The 18,768-nt window shown below is 40.4% G+C and overlaps 1 protein-coding gene across 4 annotated transcripts in view; it reads left to right on the top strand.

Moving 5' to 3' along the window:
• Positions 1 to 18,768, top strand: part of ARHGEF2 (Rho/Rac guanine nucleotide exchange factor 2) — a 137,414-nt gene that overhangs the window by 19,545 nt on the left and 99,101 nt on the right. For all 4 annotated transcript variants that reach the window (XM_088151163.1, XM_088151162.1, XM_088151164.1 and 1 more), the window contains exons 2-6: positions 1,807 to 2,114; positions 12,647 to 12,818; positions 13,418 to 13,526; positions 14,117 to 14,153; positions 16,962 to 17,094. In XM_088151163.1, the coding sequence (XP_088007289.1) occupies positions 1,843 to 2,114; positions 12,647 to 12,818; positions 13,418 to 13,526; positions 14,117 to 14,153; positions 16,962 to 17,094 (723 nt within the window). In that variant the 5' untranslated portion in view covers positions 1,807 to 1,842. The remainder of the gene's footprint in view (positions 1 to 1,806; positions 2,115 to 12,646; positions 12,819 to 13,417; positions 13,527 to 14,116; positions 14,154 to 16,961; positions 17,095 to 18,768) is intronic.

Genomic DNA, 18,768 nt, shown 5'->3' with positions numbered 1-18,768 from the left:
CCAACAAACCTAAGAATTTAGAGTTGTTGTGACCTTAAATGAAAAGGGTTTTTTAACAGAAAAACCTAGTTTCTGTTTTGGGTAGAAATATATTCTTTAAAAATAAGGATGTGTAAAAGTTTTGCTCAAGGCAGGCTTCTATAAATCAATGTTTAAAATGTATATACTGTGATTATTGTTCCTCAGGTTTGCCATTTTTTGCCTTATTACATTTTTAAGAACCAGCAACTAGTTGCCTCAATTGGACTTGAGGAAGGGGTTTCTAATTAAGTGGCTTTCGGATTACCCATGATTCCCTGCTGGTGGAGCCAAACAGCTGTGCTGGGTGGGAATTATGGGAGTGGATCCAGTCTGCAGTGGTTAAGGCACCTTTCCACTCCAATGTGGGCTTTTAATTGAAGTTTGTTCTATTTTATTGATAGTATTTATATCCTGCTTTTGCTCTGAGAGCTCCAAACCACATGCTGGAGGGCAGGGGGGTTGCCCCTAATTTCAGCGCACTTTCTACAAATATTGACACATCTGGGAAAACCGGCGGTGGGACAGGGCTGGCAAGGGGCAGCCTTTTAAGCCAGTTTGGAACAATTTCAGGCAGCCTTTCACTCAGGGCGCATTAACAAGTGTGTTTGTATTTTAAACTGTTGCTTGTCTTTTGATTTTTTTTAGACTGCCCAACAAACGTAACCAGGTTAGGATAAAAAGCTCGCAGGTGCATTCATAGCATAAGCAAAGCTTGGTTGAGGTTAACCTTGGCCACATTGTTACGGCATAGCACATTGTGCAAATTAATTCTGCTTGTTAGTTTATGATTTGATGTATAAAACCAGGTTAAAGGGTCTTGTGCGAATATAGCCAGTCAGTGTTGGCTATATTTGCACAATCAGTTACAATCAGTAGTAACAGGTTGTTGTTTCAGGTTTCTCGTTTATTAGATGGGATCTCAAAAGAATTTTTTTTTGGAAATTTGGATGAAACATGTCTAAAGGGCAACAGGTTGGATGGAATTTTGGAGAATTGCTTGCAGAATTTGTCATGCAGGGCACAGTTTCATTCTTTCTTTTTTAGACTGGCTCCAAATAGTACAAAGCTCTTTGCCAACTTAGACATGATTATGTCACTTGATGTTACTCTTTTACTCTATAATAGTTGTTTAATTTCTAGATATTGAAAGGGGGAGCTTGCATGTTGTACATTAAATCTCCAGATTTATGTGGTTGTTTTTTCAAGGATGTTGCTGGGCTCTCAAATAGGCATACTTAGAAAATAAAAATGAAAGTGTGCCCGCTTGCGCAGATAAAAGACAAGGAGACGTGATAGGAGGACTCCAAAGGGTGGGGACATAAAGTTGTTCTTGTTTCTTCTTCTCTTCCACAAGAGGGAGAATGGGGGGGTAAGGCAGTGGCAGGGAGCAGCTTCCCCAGTTTATTTTTTATTTATTGACTGATTAAATTTATATGCTGCCCATCTCCCCCAGTTTGCCTTTTAAAGACCCCAGGAGCAACTAACCTGCTTCCTTTACTCTTTTCTCAGTGACAGTATTTGCATCACGCCCTGTACCACAAACTAACTAGCCGCATTGGAACCTCACGTCTCATGTGAACTGGACACAGCATGATGTATTATATTACTGTATGTGTATTATTTTGAAAAGAACAAACTGCTGCTGAGCATAGTAGCTGAATTTTAAGTTTGTCTTAGCCCCAAGACTGCCAATTCTAAAACCTGCATGATTGAGAAATTGCCTGGCCTTATTTAGTTTGACTTTCTCCTTTTTCTCCTGCCCCCTCCTCTTTTCCTTTCACAAAGCCTTCTGGTCTTTGGGATCCTTACCCTTTCCAAGGCATGAACCCTTCAGCCTCAGAGATGCACCCATATGAATGCAACCAGAAATGCCTTGGCTTGTTGGCCGTGGAGCCATGCCCGCCTTCGTCAGGAGACTGGGAAACGACTGAGGAGGAGGAAGAAGAGAAGGAAGGCAGTGGTCAGTTCCTGAATGTGCACATGCACCGGTCACGAGCCTTGAGAGGATCAGGTCGCAGATATGACTCCTTCCGAAGGCATAGCTGGGAGCCGGGGAAAGTGCTGGAAGATGACCCAGATTTTGACCAGCGAAGGTAAACTACAGAAAAGTGCACTTCTCTATTCCTTTTATGATCTCTAGGGTGATGGGTAAGCAACACGGTGACTGTGGAGACCAGGGTGCCTCCAGACATCTTTCTTAGCACCTAGCAGACTTTTGGCAGATCCTTAAAAGAATAATTAAAGAAATAAATGAAATGGGGAGCTAGCTTGCAGCAAAGTACCAGTCTTCCTGAGATTGAAGAGAACACTGGGGACTGGCTTCTGGTGGATGGGAGTTTGTGATTAGCCATAAATACCATGGCAGCCGTTTTATGACAGCACCTGCCATTTCAATATTCAGAAGGTGCCCCCAGCCCCCAAAGGTTGTCTACCCTTGCTATAGGAAGTCAGCACGTATGACTTGGTTGGCTCTTCTACTTTTTTTTAGAGTTGAGTTCATAGCTAGGTCACAAACAATTAATTTAGCCACAGGTCCTCTGAATAATTACTAACATTGTTAGACTGATCACTCAGTGGCTAGGTATGTGCTTTGCTGCAGGAAGTTGAACTTCAACCCCAGAATTACCAGATGGGCCTGGAAAAAAGTCTTGCATGTGTGAAATCTTCCAAAGCCACTGCTGATGGAAGAATATGAACTGCACGGATTGATGGGGTAGTTGGTAGATAATTTGGAATCATATTAAGTCATTGTTTGTTTACTGAATCACTCCAATTTGGATTGAAAATACACTACAGTAAGTCATATATTGTGCTTTATGAACCATAGTGAATGGGCTAAGTGGTCAACAATAGTATGGCTTCAGGTAAATGACTTAGTGTATAAGTTCTTTAAGTTATCATGTGATTTTCTGATTTCATTGTGTGGAAATCTAGCTCTTGTGTTTTAGAAACCATGGTTTATGGCAGTCTTTTCTCCTCCAGAGGAAATGATCTTGAATTCCATCCTAGCTAAGAAAATAGGAGCAAAATCCACTGGTGTTTTGATATGTTTTTTTGCACTGTTGCCATGTGTGCAACAGCCTTGATAATGGATGCCCTTTCGGTGTGTTGAGACAACAGATTCTCCAGCAGCAGGGCCAAAAAGGATGGGAATTTTGGATGGCCCAGGTTGGGGAAAGCTGGTATACTGTTTTAACTCTGGCAGCTAGATCCGTTGTTTGCTGGAGGCAAGCAAGGCTTTGCCAATGATTCAGAATTATAATGTCCTGTACCCTCCTTGGTAGCTTTTGTTCCATCTTTATCTCTACTTTTCAGCAGCCTGGCCTGGAAAAACATCTCTTCCTGATTTATGGTGGCTGGACCCCATTTTGGCTTCTGCCTTGCAAATCTGCAGCAGTTGGGAGGGATGTTTGCTAGACTATATTAAGGGCCAGGTTCCGTCAGTGATCTGCTTCCTGCTGGAGCCCTTTGATTTTTGCAAATACTAAACAGAATCTGACTAGATTGGCAGGGGATGGGGAAGCTAAATTTATGAAAGGGTGGTGCTGGGTCTGACCCTGGGTGGAAAACCTAGCCAGATGTGAGTCCAGGCCAGAGGATGACCTCACTCAGGAAAAAGTGAGTGAGATGGGGTTGAATGCATTATTCCATATTGCTGCATTTGTTCATGGGAATATGAAAAGTGGATGAACCTCAGCTCTCAACTAAAAAAAAAAAAAAAGCACCCACATTTCTAGGTCCTATTTACTTGGAGAATCTCCTGTTTTGATGAATGTATCCAGGAGTGAAAGTAAAACTCATGCATAGCCATCCCTTGTTTGTTTATTCATTTGTTAGATTTCTATCCTGCCTTTCGCTCAGGAGCTCAAGGCATTGTACTGTATACAGCACTCCTTCCTTCCATTTTCCCCAGCAGAACAAGCCGTGTGAGGTTGGGTGGGCCGAAAAGGAGAGATTGTCCCAAAGTCCCCAGGGAGCTTCCGTGGCTGAGGGGGGACTTGAATCCGGGTCTTCCAAGTGCCAATCCAACATTTTAACAACTATATGACATTGGCTGTTAATTCTGTAAACCCCACAACTGTAGTTCATTCACCTGAGTTTGGTGTGTTGCCTGAGACCAGCCTGCCTATTGTTATGGCCCTTTTTCATTTCAAGCTATTGTCTTAAATGAAAACAAAAGCTAAAGGAGCTTTAACCCATTTTCAGATGCTCATTTTAAACCATTAATAAATGAATTATAAATATATTGCCTACCCCATGGAGATTGAATTCCTGTTTTGTCTTTTGAAAAAAATCCACGATACATAAATACATCCATTTTTTAAAAATGCACAATAAATGCTAATTTAGAGGCAGACTTGCATTTGACAGTTGACAGGGCCTTCTGTAAACATGGCACTTAATATTTTCTTGACATACTTTAAACTAAATGAACAAATAGTTTCCAGCTACATCACAGCAAAAAGACTTATGTGATGGGATGTTTTAGGACAGGCAAAGACAAAAATAGATATCTTAATGGAGGCTTCAGTGCATAGAGAGTGAAAGATAGTTTTCCTCTGAAAGAGCTTATTAGCGGAGAATCCATTTTGGGCCTTTGCCTTTTTGGCATCTTTTTGCTTGTTTATTTCCCAGTTTGTTTTATCTCCTAGTCTAGCCTCCAATGCTGGGATTTCCTGATGATCTCCCATCCAAATGCTAACCAGGTCTGACTCTGGGGAGCTAAGGCTGGCCAGGTGCTACCACCTCCTGTCAAGAAGTGGAGAGAGTGCTGTAGTTAAAAGCGGCTTTTGCTTTTTTGTCAGTGTAGCATGGCTTCGAGTGTATTAGAAGACAATTCAGTGGCTGGATTTTTAAGCCATGATTTTAGTCGTGGCTGGGCTCAGTACGCAGGTCTAAGCCAGTGACTCAGGAAAGTGTAGGATGAGCGTAGACACAGAAGAGTTAGTCAGTGGTTTAAGCTGTTGGCAAAAGAAGGGTTCATTGGAATGTGTTTTGTAGCCTGTTGGAAATATAAGCTGCTTGTGGGTCTTGTTAAAAAGGGAAACTAAGAGGAGAAATATTGGTAAGAAGCAAAACAGCTTTTTGTCATGCCTAGCTTTTCCTCCCTTGCATCAGTTTCCAGACTGCCTCCTGCCTTGGGAGAGGTGCATTGTGGTGGGTGGTAGCACCGTTTCAGACGAACACATTTTATTAAAAGGCATACAGTACGCTTTTGTGAATGATAGTTCATTTCTTCAGATCCAGCTGATGAAAAATGTATACCTTTTAATAGAATGTGTTAGTCTGAAAAGGGACCACTAGACACCCCCTGATAATGCTGATTTGTATGTGATCCACTGTGTTGATTTGCAGTGGAGGCTTTTATTTTAGCTGAGAGGCTTTTTTTTGCTTCACCTAGATCTTAGGTGACACCTGCTGGTAGAAGGGAGATACTGTCTCTCAATATAAATTGCTTTGTAGCACGAAGGTCATGGGGGTAGAATTTGGGGGTGGGGGGTACAGGCCTTACTTGGCATTTTGAGTGCCAGGGCTGCACTCAAAACGTTGCGAATGGGGCCAGGTGAAAAATGGAATTAAAATGTTATTAACATTTAAATTCAGTTAAAATTAAATGTAGCTAATATGATAGATAGATATTTTCTCTGCTTTTTGCCTTAAAATTATTTTTTCAGTATATTATGTTCAAAGTTTATAGCAGATTTTATCGTACAATCTTTCACTTGTTTTTCTTTCTCAAATTTCAGCAAAATTTTATACATTTTAGCAATTACATGTTCATCATTTGTACATAGTTGAATTTCAAATTCTATCTTGTGCTGTTCAATTCCAAATGCCCTGTTATCCACCTTAAATCTTTCTCTTGTGCATACCAAAACCACTGAAAACTGAATTCCTCTGCAGTCAACTGTTCTCTTGATTTCATCTTATATTCTGTGTGCTCTTGTTGTAGCAGCTCTCTATATTTAACTATCGCTCTTTGCCTGCTGTTTCTTTTCTATAAAATGCTTCTTGTGCTGAGACCCATAAAGGCATTTTTGGGCATAATCTGGGTGTACATCTATTCCATATTCTCAATATGACACTTCTAATATAGTGATTTTAAAAGCTACATTAATCTTAACTTTATTGTACCATAGAAAGCCATGCCATCCAAACCTCAGGTTGTGCTCTTCTAAAATTCTTATTTCTCAACAGCACCCGTTCCTTTATTGAAATCAAGCAGCAGGCTGCAAAATACAGGTTCAAATCTGGCCATCCCAATCCTTCTTGTTGCTTTGCATCTTGGAGGATTTATATTTAACCCTTGGGTTTTTTCCTTGCCATACAAACCTAGAAAGCATGCCACCTGACTGTCAACAACTCAAGAGGCTCACAATAATCAAAGAAATTAGAATAAAATCAGTAAAAGATAAAAAATAAAAGATAAAGATGACAAGTGTGACAGACCAAATGGAATGGAGCAAGTGGTCTCACTCTCCCTTCCTGAAGGCCTGAGTGAAGAGCCGGGTCTTCACGGCTCTTCTAAACAATGCACCTCTGTGGGTGGGTGGATCCCTCTGGGGGCAAACCAGGCTCCTGAGTGAAGGCAGAATGGGCAGATTTTCCTCTCTTCTCCCCCCCCCCCATCTGTGTATATTCCATCTTATCCTAGATTCTGTGTTCTGGTTTCTTTATTCTCCTGATACAGTTTATGCCTGAGAGTAAGCAGTGAACCAGATTATTGTATGAGGGGTATCTTTTCTTTTCTTAATATAATTTTTATTGAAGAAATATTTAACAAGATAAAAACAATGCAAATATTAGAAAAGAAACAAAGACAATAAAGAAGAAGAGTGAATAAGTAAGAAAGAAAATAGAAAAAGAAAACGAAATAAAAATAAAAATAAAATAAAAGATGATAAAGAAGCGGCTTCCGATCTTTTTGACAGCGGTTATAAATGCATTTATATTTCACCCCTCTCTCTAAGGTTACATCATAATTTCCTTCTTTCCATAAGCTACCCTTTCTAATCTTCAAACCCATAAATCACAAGTCCATTTTCTCTTTTTTCAGCAAAAAATCCAGAAAGGGTTTCCAGTCGCTGATAAATGTAGTTGTGGATCTTTCTCTAATCAAACAATTTTGCCATCTCTGCAAGTTCTGTCATCTTTATCAACCATTGCTGTGTTGTGGGTATTTCAGAATCTCTCCATTTTTGTGCATGTAATAATCTCGCAGCAATAATCCTATATAAAAATAATCTTCCATGGCTCTTTTCTAATTGAGTGTCCCAGCAAGAAAAGCTCTGGTTTCAGATGAATATTGATCTTCAAATATGTATTTGAACCCAGAAATTTCTGGCTATTTTTACAAGTCCACCGAGCATGATGAAATGACCCTCCGTGTTGTCCATGTTTCCAACATAAATTTGAAGTACTTTTATACATTCTAGACAATTTTTCTGGAGTCATATACCAATGGTGCTTTTTTAAGTTATAACATAATGTAAATTTCAATCCTTTTAACCACATATTTTCCCACTGTTCCATTAGTATAACGTGTCCAAAGTTCTTAGCCCATTTTATCATACAGTCTTCCACTTGTTCTTCTTCCGTTTCAAATTTCAATAAAAGTTTATACATGTTCATCATTTGTACATAGTTCAACTTCAAATTCTGTCTTCTGCTGCTCAATTCCAAATGTCCTCAAATCTTTCTCTTAACTGTGCATACGAAAACCATTGAAAACTGAATCCGTCTGCAATCAATTGTTCTCTTGATTTCATCTTATATTCTGCATGTTCCTGTTCTAACAACTTTTCGATAAGTTAACCATTTTTCTTTATCTACTGTTTGTTTCCTGTAAATACTTCGTGTGCTGAGACCCATAAAGGCATTTTCAGGAACAGTCTGCGTTACAGACATAGTTACATATTTTCAGGATGGCACTTCTAATATAATGATTCTTAAAGTCTACCTTAACCTTAACGTTATCGTACCATGGAAGACCATGCCATCTGATCGTGCTTTTCTAATTCTAAGATCCTCTTATTTCTCAGCAGAACCCCCTTTCATCCAGACTAAGCAGCAGGCTGCAAAGTACAGTTTCAAATCAGGCAGGCAGTCCACATTCCTTTACATCTTGAAGTATTTTATATTTAAGCCTTGGTGTTTTCCCTTGCCATACAAACTTAGTTAGATCTTTCTGCCATTATTTAAATGGTACATCAGTTGACAAAATAGGTATTGTTTGAAACAAAAACATCATTCTTGGCAAAACCTTCATTTTTATCACAGAAATTCTCCCCAACAATGACAGTAGTAATTTCTCCCATCTTATCATGCCCTTCTTGATTTCATTTCATGTCTTAACATAATTAGGCTTCAGCAGTACGTGAACCAAGAACTACCGGATGTACAAGCTGGATTTCGAAGAGGCAGAGGAAGTAGAGATCAAATTGCCAACATTCGCTGGATCATGGAGAAAGCACGAGAGTTCCAGAAAAACATCTACTTCTGCTTCATTGACTATGCAAAAGCCTTTGATTGTGTGGATCACAACAAACTCTGGCAAATTCTTAAAGAGATGGGGGCACCAGACCATCTTACCTGTCTCCTGAGAAATCTATATGTGGGCCAAGAAGCAACAGTTAGAACCGGTCATGGAACAACCGATTGGTTCAAAATAGGGAAAGGAGTATGACAAGGCTGTATACTGTCACCCTGCTTATTTAACCTATATGCAGAGTACATCATGAGAAATGCCAGGCTGGAAGAATCACAAGCCAGAATTAAGACTGCAGGGAGAAACATCAACAACCTCAGATACGCAGATGATACCACCCTAATGGCAGAAAGTGAAGAAGAACTAAAGAGCCTCTTGATGAGGGTGAAAGAGGAGAGTGCAAAAGCTGGCTTGAAACTCAACATTAAAAAAACTAAGATCATGGCATCTGGACCCATCAATTCCTGGCAAATAGAAGGGGTAGAAATGGAAGCAGTAACAGACTTCATTTATTTGGGTTCCAAGATCACCGCAGACAGAGACTGCAGCCATGAAATTAAAAGACGCTTGCTCCTTGGGAGGAAAGGTATGGCAAACCTAGATAGCATATTAAAAAGCAGAGATGTCACCTTGCCGACAAAGATCCGCATGGTCAAAGCTATGGTTTTTCCAGTAGTAATGTATGGCTGTGAGAGCTGGACCATAAAGAAGGCTGAGGGCTGAAGAATTGATGCCTTTGAACTGTGGTACTGGAGAAGACTCTTAAGAGTCTCCTGGACTGCTAGGAGGTCAAACCAGTCAATCTTAAAGGAAATCAACCCTGACTGCTCATTGGAAGGATTGATAATGAAGCTCAAGCTCAGATACTTTGGTCACCTAATGCGAAGAGAGGAGTCTTTGGAAAAGACCCTGATGCTGGGAAAGACTGAAGGCAAAAGGAGAAGAGGACGGCAGAGGATGAGATGGTTAGACAGCATCCCTGAAGCAATGAGCATGAAACTGAGCAAACTCAGGGAGGCAGTGAAGGACAGGAAGGCCTGGCGCGATATGGTTCACGGGGTCACAAAGAGTCGGACACGACTTAACAACTGAACAACAACAACAACATACAATTCATATTAGTCATAGTGATATCCAAGTATTACACCTTTTTCTCAATCTTAAAACCAGTTCTTTCCCATCAATTCCTTTTGCTTTTCGATGCTCATATTTATGGTTAACATCTTCGTCTTTTGTTAATTAATTTTAAAGCCAGCTAATACCCCAAAGTCCTTCAGTTTTTCCATTAATATTTCTGTTCCTTCAAGATCTTCCAAGATTATCACCAGATCGTCCGCAAACACCCGTAATTTATAAGTTTCTCTTTTGATCTTCACTCCAGCAGTTCTCTCATCTGGCCTTATATCTCTGTTCAGTACTTCCAAAGCTGAAATAAATAGCAATGATAACAAGAGGCAACCTTGTCTAGTCCCTTTCTGTATCTCACAAGGCCTTGTCATTTCCCCATTCACAATTATCTGTACCTTTTGTGAACAAATTAAATCTTTATTATGGTCGAAGACCAGCATAAGGAGGGTAGGATACAGTCAGTTTAAAAGAGCATAGAAAATACTTCAGAAAAATAATAATAATAATAAAAAGCTAAAAGATATAAAGTATATATCTAAAAGAAATCTAAAGGGAAAATTATGAAAAGCTAGAAGATATGAAAGATACACATATTAAAACAAAGTATATATAAAAAACAGTCTGAAAGAATCTACAAGGAAGGATAGGAGCATGAGATGGGTGTAGAGGGGCATAAAGGTTAGTAGGTGGCAGACTATATCAAATTACAGAGCACTCTAGTATGACAAACTAGATGCTCATTTAGATTAGTGTATGGTACAGGTCATCCTCTGATGAATTTTAATTGCTGCTGCGCAGAACCTGGCAACATTATATGTTGTAGCAGGGTTGGTATCTGAAAGCAGCAGGGAGGGGTGGAATTGTCCTGTGCGCCCTCGTGTTTTTACAATAATGTGAGATGAATGGTGCCTTTTGTGAGGTGTAAATCGATTTTACCCATTTGATAAAATTCTCATCAAAGTCCATATCCTCCAAAACTTTAAACAAGAAAGTCCAATTCAAATTGTCAATTTTCTGCGTCAAGAAAAATCAGTACTGCTTGTTTTTCATTATATTGTTCCAAGTATTCCAAAATATCCAATACATTTCTAATATTGTCCCTCAGCTGTCTTTTAGGTAAAAACCCACACTGATCTTCATGAATACAGTCCTGTAAAGCCATCTTCATTCTCTCAGCTAAAATAATTATAAATAACTTTATCATTATTCAGTAATGGTATTGGGCGGTAATTTTTTGGTGAGGTCAAATCTTGATCTTCTTTAAGTATTAATGCTATATTGGCCTCTACCCAACTGTCCGGTATCTTTCCAGTCTGTAAAATAGAGTCCATCATGTGTCGCAGTGGTTATAGTAGTTCATCTTCAAAATATTTATAACAAGAGGCTGGTAAACCATCTGGTCCAGGCACTTTCCCTATTTTAACCTTTTTTATACCTTCATAAATTTCCCTTATTGTTATAGGACCATTCATTAATTGTGTTGTTTTGTAATCTTCAGTAAATTTTGTTTCTTTAAATATTCATCAACGTTTGCCAGGGAAATTTCTTCTCAGTATAATTTAGAGTAATATTGATAAATGTTTTTTGCATCTTTAAATTATCAGTTATTGTATTTCCATCTTGTAGTTTTAATATCGTTTTTTTCTCTTTTTCTTTCTCAATTTATATGCCAATCGTTTCCCTGGTTTATCTGCAAATTCAAAAATTTTTTATTTTGCATAATTCATTTTTACCTCCATTTCTCTCACTGTTAACAAAGACAACTGCCATTGTACAAGTTCAATTTGTTGTGAAATAATTTTCTTTTTTGGAATGTCTTTAATTCTTTTTCTTTCATTTTTACCTGATCTAAAATTGCCTGTGTTTTCTTGTATCTCTCTTTTTTTAGTTTGCTATTATGCTGTATGAAATGTTCCCTCATAAAAGCTTTACTTGAGTCCCAAACCATTCTTATATCTGTACTTTCGTTAAGATTATTGTCAAATAATTCTTTTAACTTCTTTTTACAGTCTTCCGTTACTGTTTCTTTGTGCAACAGTGTTTTGTTTGGCCTCCATCTAAAGGAACTGTACTAAAAAGTACTAAAGTCACTGGATTATGGTCTGAAAAAGTCTTTGGCGATATCTCCACTTTGTGGACATTAGTAGCCAAATTCTTAGATATCCAAAACATATCCATTTCTTGAAAAAGATCTGTGTCTTTCAGAAAAATAAGTATATTCTTTTGTATTACCATTTTTGTGTCTTTATGCGTCTACCAGCTCTAAATTGTCCATCATGTCAAAAAGAACTTTTGGTAGTTTCCCTTGTGCTGTTTTAATATCTTTCTCAGAGTTTCTGTCCTTTTGTGGATAAATTACAGTCCCCCATTAAACACCAATTTTCATGTGGTAAGTCCATTAATTTATCCATAAGTCCTTTGAAAAAAGGAACTTTGTCTTCATTTGGAGCTATCCAAATGCTGCCCACCTACACACACGCCCTTCCAGGTGCAGGAAAAACCTGTTCTATAGCTTTTCAGAATGGGGAATTAACAGGTTATATGCAACAATCATTGATTATTTCTTGTAATGTCACCAAAAACTCTGTGAGGTTATTTAAAAATAAATGAGGGACAGTGATAAAACATACATATGGTATTTTGTGTTTTTTCCCTTAAAGATAGCAGTTGTGGAGAGTTGCCTAAGTAGTTATTCAATTAATTGGGAGGTAGATTGGAGGCACTGTGCTGCCATTGGTGTCAAATATTGTGCTGAATCAACTCTGTTGAATAAAATACAGTAGTTATGTTCACACATTACAGTAAACCCAAACCAGTCACGTGATAGATTAATAGGTCTACAAGTGACAAATCTGGGATGGTCACTGTTAAAGTGGTTTGCAAACTCCCTTGCAGTGCTTTTGAGATTGCTCAGAACTGAAGCTGTTGGTGGAAGCATCAACATGGGTCCCAGTGGCTAGTAACTGAAAGGAAATGTCTTGATGTTTGAACTATTTTCATCTGTTTCAGCCTGAGTTTGAAAGGACTAGCACCTGATGAAATCGACTCCACAGAGCAACTGGATGGGCATTCCTGGGGCAGAAGAGACCCCCGACGAGCCCCTATTATCCATAGCAATGATGAAATGGAATCCCTCCTTTCTCAGGATGAAGAGGATGATGATGGCCGGGTGATGTCTCAGGTAAGTTTGCCAGATTTCCAGACAAACAAATTAGGGAGAACGTGCAGAGAGTAAATTCCATAGGAATACACAGAGTAAAGCATGAAAAAGCAAACCAAGGTTAATTCTAACCAAACTTAGCAAGCTGTAAAATTCATCTGTTAGATCCTCAGCTGACCTGGTTATAAGTTATCATGTGAGCAGAACCTTAGAGTGAGCTGTGACAGTTAAACTAACATAAAACTCATCATTTTATGTAGTGTAGACTTTTCCATTGTTCCTTTTTCTCAAATCTTTTTCCATTAAAAAATAATTTAAAAACAAATGTTCTGCTGCACTTAAAGTCGAACAACATAGAAGTCCTATAAATAAACAAACAAACAAACAAACAAGCCAGGCTGAAGCCTACTAGTGGGCCTCAAGCTACTTGTGTAAGTTCAGTGCATGGTGCATTATGCCTCTTTATAGAGAGACAAAAGGCAAAAAACAAACAGGCCACATTATGGCTTATCACAATGAGATAAGATTGGGCTTATGGTGAAGCAGAGGGGGTGGGACACTAACTCCAGACCTTTCTTGCTGCTGAGATGATGAATTCCCCCATCTGGTCTTGTCTTCAGGAACGTTGCAAGAGGAAGCAGGTCTATTGCTTATCCCCGAGTTCCCCCTGCAGTCCTCTGCCCAAGTCTGTATCCATGAGTGGCATCGACAGTTACCCAGATGCAGATGGTGAGTCAGTGTCTGGATTACAGTGGCTCTTCCATCTGTGGATGGTAGAGAGTTCAGTCACTTGAGACACTTCTTTTGGTTGCCTCTTAAATGTTTAAAGCTTCTTGCAATTCCAGTCCAGGGGGCAGCAGAGTTTTAGATGCTGATTACTAGGGGTTGTTTTTAAAAAAAATTTTGGAAGTCCATGGACCCCCCTTGGAGATGTCACAGATGGTCCAGTACCTGTAGGTGCCTTGTTACCGGCATCTAATGCACAAACAGCTTGGGACCAGGATATTTGGAGGACCACCTGCTATCCAGCAAACCTTCCTATCTTCAAAAATCTTTCTCCAGATGTTTAAAATGTAAAAGGCAGGTGATTGGAAAGAGCTGTCTTTTGAAGTGGTGCCCATCTCTGAAATTTTCTTCCCCACCAAGATGGCACCTCTGTAGTTATCAATTTCAAGTTGAAACATTCCTTTTCATTTAAGATTGTCGTTAGTTTAACACTGTTCTACTGTCATTATTTTAAATTGCAAAGTGCTATCTGTCTTGAAGCCATTGGAGATCAGTATTATTTAACCAAGACTTATGTTTTTTTCCCTTGGCAGAATTTTCTCTTTATGGTGAAGTCAGCCTAGCCAATGGGTAAGCCATGGTTGTCTCGCTGTTTGGGAGAGATCTATATTTGTAATTAAGCTGTTAATCTGAGAAGATTTATGCTGCAGCCCCCATACCTGGTGACCTGCAGATGTTTTGAAACTATAAAAATCCATAATTCCTGTATTTCTGGGCATTGTAGTCCCCATGCATTTTCAGGGCACCAGAAACTTACACTTCACCAGACTTACCTTCTTGAAGTTGAGATTGGACACAGTCCATTCAAGGAACAAGAATCCATGAAATCTAATTAATAATATTAATTAGATTAATACTATTAATTAATTTGTCAGGGGAGATGGGCAGAGATAAATTTAATAAATAAATAAATTTATTTGAAGAAAAGTTAAATTTACAGTGCAAGAATTCTAGCGAGTATCCTGCTTTCAAATGAGATACCTATATATAGCAACTTACAGCAGATTAATGTTTATCTTTCTCCTTGTGTTGTTTTGATGTAGAGTGCTGGAAGCTTGCCTCTTTGGGGAAGTAGGCATCTAACCCCTCTTTTGATAACTTTTAAGACCTTTATTAGTATGAGAAGAAACGGTCATACATTAGAGAGTTGTACTCTAGCTGTATCTTCTGGGATGGCCTCTGCAGTTGGCAGGCCATCAAACTTAAGATAGCCGTACTAGGTATTGATTCAAAACAAAACAGAACAAAAGTCTCCTTTGAGTTGAGTTCATCCCCTGGTGCCTTCCAGGGACATATTTCTGCAGATTTCTTGGCGTGAGATGGAACTGGCTTGCCATTGCTGCCTTCTTCTTGACTGTTTTTCCAACTTTCCAGCCTTGCATCCAGCCCTGGAATTTCGTGGGTTCCCATCAAAACAGTAACCAAACCTGACCATGATTAGCTTGAGATCAGCCAAGATCTGCTAGGTGCTGCTATTTAGCTGGGTGCCACACTTTTGTAGGTGTAGCATTTAATCATAAGCACTGTAGTTTGTATTTTTTTTTAATTGAGTGGCTGAGCTCACACCATATTGCTGTTAAATTAACTCATTTTTTTAGGTTCACATAATACCTTGAATCATATACTAATAAGAAAGCACTTAATTATGAAAATACACCTTACACTTCTATTTTTTTCTAAAACTTTAGTTGATGCCCAGTACTATTTTTCCCTAACCTGGCAATTTCTAGATGTCTGTGGTCCCCAGATAGTTAATGGTCATGGATGATGGAATTTGCAGTCCAGCATCTAGGGAACCACAGTTAAATTTGATATATACAACAGTAGGACATGAATGCTATAGGTCCCCCATTGTTCAAAAGCAATTATTTCAATTAAATGTTTCTCACTCAAAAATTTAGAGAATCAACCCTTTTTGAAACAAAGAATATTGGGGTGTCCAGAGCCTTCTGCCCTGTTTTCTTTTGCTGATGATCCAGTTGACCAGTGGAGGTCAAAAGGGCTCTCTGTCATACTTTCTGGAAAAGGACAGTGTGGAACAATAACCTCTCTTTTCACTTGGCCAAGCAATTCTGGAAAGTTGCTCTGGTTTCCTTTTGTGGTTGTGTGGTCTGGCTCTGCATGACCTCTTCTTTTGCAAAAACAAAACAAAAGAGGGCACTCTTATTGAAAAGGCTGGTGATTGAGATCACCTAAATTCTTCAGAAGACACCTATCTTTATTCCTCTTAATCATTGCTGACTTGCCAGTTCTAATTACCGTCTTTATTGGGGGGGGGCGCTAGGGGCTGGAATGGAATTTGGTCTTTCATGGTCTGGCTTTTTTAGGAAGGCTGCTGCTTTCAGTGAGTTTGATAGAGACCTGTGGTAAAGTGACAACAACTTGGAGCTTTAATTTAGGGGTGCCTTAAATCAGCAATATTTTACCTATGACACACAAACTTAAGCTCAGTTTGAGTTAGGATTTGCTTGTGTTGCAGAATTATTGTGGCATCAAACCTAAATCTGAAAGTTATTAAAGGGAAAAACAGTAAAGAATGCTTTTTCTTTCCCTACAGAGGTGAATGCAACTCCCAGTCACTGGGGAGATGGGCGGCATATAAAATAAATAAATAAAATAAACAAAGTGGACAGTCATTTACCGTGTTTCTGGAATCTGGGGGCAAAATCATCCAAGAAAGACTCCATCCAATTCTCTCAAGTTTCCCTTGCATTGAGCTCCATTCCCTCTGGCTTCATGGAGACATCCACATGGTTTCCTTGGTGGAAGTTGGTGCTGGTTTGCCGCTGTCTTCTTTTTCTTGGATGGGTTTTCCAACCTCTCAGTCTGGCCTTGGGATTTCTTAGTAGTCCCCTGTGCTAACCAGGCCTGGCACTGATGAACTCTTTCAGATCAGCCACAGTTTGCCTCTTACTGTGACATTTGTATCTTTAGTGTTATCTGTAGTGGGGTGATAGTATGATAATAACTTAAGGGGTGGCTTGAATGCTTATTGTGCTATATCGATCCTAATATATAATACATTATTATACCATTCCTGATCTTTTGAGAGAGGCTGGATGCAATAAATGGGATGAGAATGTTCCTGAATCCTAAACTCCTTTTCATCTCTCTACTGGCTTTCTGCCCCTTTTCTGCTAATTTCTTAGAGAAACTAAGCAAACAGAGATGCTTCTATGTGACATCTCTCCAGCTGGGAATAGGAGCAACCATCCTCTGAGGTCACTGGGGGCTGCCGGTGGAGTTGTCCCCTCCCTATTTCCTGGCCTGGGGAACAATAACAACAAAAAGAGGTTTTGTTTGGCATTGTGTGTGCCCGCCTGCTTGCTTCTTCCACCCTTCTCCTTCCTCATTTTGCTCTTTTTTCCATACTTTCAGCTTCAGCAGCGGGAGCTGCGGGCAGCTGGACACCACCACAGTGGAGGCCGAGGACCAGGTTCACTTGCAGAAGGAAGGGACCGCTCTGGGGCGCACCCTCAGTTTCCTAAGGAAGATGACTGGGAAGTCAAAGGTTGGTCACAAGTGCTTTGCACAGGCAGAAAAAGGGTTGGGGGTCTGATGCTCTGCTGGACTAGTTTTCTATTATCCCAGTAATGCTGATGTAAATCAAATTATCCACACATTTGGGGATTTGGTCCCTTACCGACAGCTGGTATGCTGCCCACTATCTCTGATTACCTATGGCACTGAACATTAATTCCTTTCCTCAGTTTCTTGGTGCGAGCTTTCCAAAGTAAGAAAATAGTTTTCTAATACAGATAGTTCTTGTTTAACAGTCATGGTGCTGAATGAGTGGTACCTACGACTGGCCCTCAAAGTTCCAGCTGTCCAAGCACCCCCATGGTCACATGATTGCAATCTGGACACTTGGCATCTGGCTCTCAGTTACGATGGTTGCAGCATCCTGTGGCCACAAGATTGCCATTTACGACCTTTCCTGAGAGCTTCCCACAAGCAAAGGGCGCACCCTTCCCCGCCCAGCAGAGCCGCCCCTGGCCCCACCGCACTCACTCCATGCCTCGTGGACCACCCATGCACCCTTCCCCGTCCCGCAGCAGCCACCCCTGGCCCCACCATGCTCATGCCATGCCTTGCAGGCTACCTGCGCACTCTTCCCTGCCCTGCAGCAGCCATCCCCACTGCACTCGTGCTGCACCTTGCAGACCACTCATGCACCCTCCCCTGCCTGGCAGCAGCCTGCCAAACTGCTTACAAGTCACCTGGGACTCACTTAATGACCCACGATCCTCACTTAACGATGGCAACGGGGAGTGCCAGGATTGCCATCACTAAGCGATGCAGTCAGATGACTTTGTGCTTTATGACTGCATCGCTTAGTGACAGAAATTCCATTTCCAATTACTGTCATTAACAGAGGACTACCTCTATATGGCCTCATCTCCTGTTAACCAGCAAGCTTCTTTCTTTTTCAACCTGTTTGTATTGGTTGGTATAGCATCCATAGTCAGCTTCTTATTTCACTGTGACAGGCCAAACTGGATGGGCCATTTAATATATGCAAAAAGGATTTTATAGGATCAATAAATACGAATGAGAGCAGGATCATGGTGCTACAAGGTGGGTGAGTGGGTGGACATAATCTTTCTCTGCTATATGAAATTCCTTTAAAAATGCTTGCTCTAGAGGGCAGAATACAACTACAGGTAATCCTCGAGTTATGACCATTCGTTCAGCAACTGTTTGAAGTTATGATGGTGCTGAACAAAGGGACTTACGACCAGTCCTCAAAGTTCTGGCCGTTGCAGTGCCCCCACGGTCATGTGAACAAAATTCAGGTGCCTGGCAACCAGCTCGCACTTACGACAAGTTGCAGCGTCCTGTGGTCATGTGATCACCTTCCCTGCCAGCTTCCCCCAAGCAAAGTCAATAGGAAGCTGGCAAGGAAGGTTGCAAGTCTGGGATAAGTCTCCCCCCCACCAGCCTTTTTTTGCTTGCACACACCACGCCCTCTTTCCCCAGCCTCCCTGTACTTGCACACACATACACATGCACCAGCCTTTTTTTGCTCACACGCACCGCCCCCTCTTTCCCCAGCCTTCCTGTGCTTGCACACACATACGCATGCACCCCGTGCCTTCTTTCTATAGCCTCCCTGCAACTGCATGCACCCTGAACCCTCATTCCCTGGCCTTTCTGAACTTGTGCTGCACTGAGCACCCCCTCC

This window comes from Python bivittatus, unplaced genomic scaffold, assembly GCF_059951505.1.
Source record: "Python bivittatus isolate LINGU-HERP-01145 unplaced genomic scaffold, Pbiv_v1 ctg000660_np1212, whole genome shotgun sequence".
NCBI classification, from domain to species: domain Eukaryota; kingdom Metazoa; phylum Chordata; class Lepidosauria; order Squamata; family Pythonidae; genus Python; species Python bivittatus.
The sequence above is the reverse complement of the archived record's forward strand: the minus strand, read 5'-3'. Positions and strand labels throughout refer to the sequence as shown.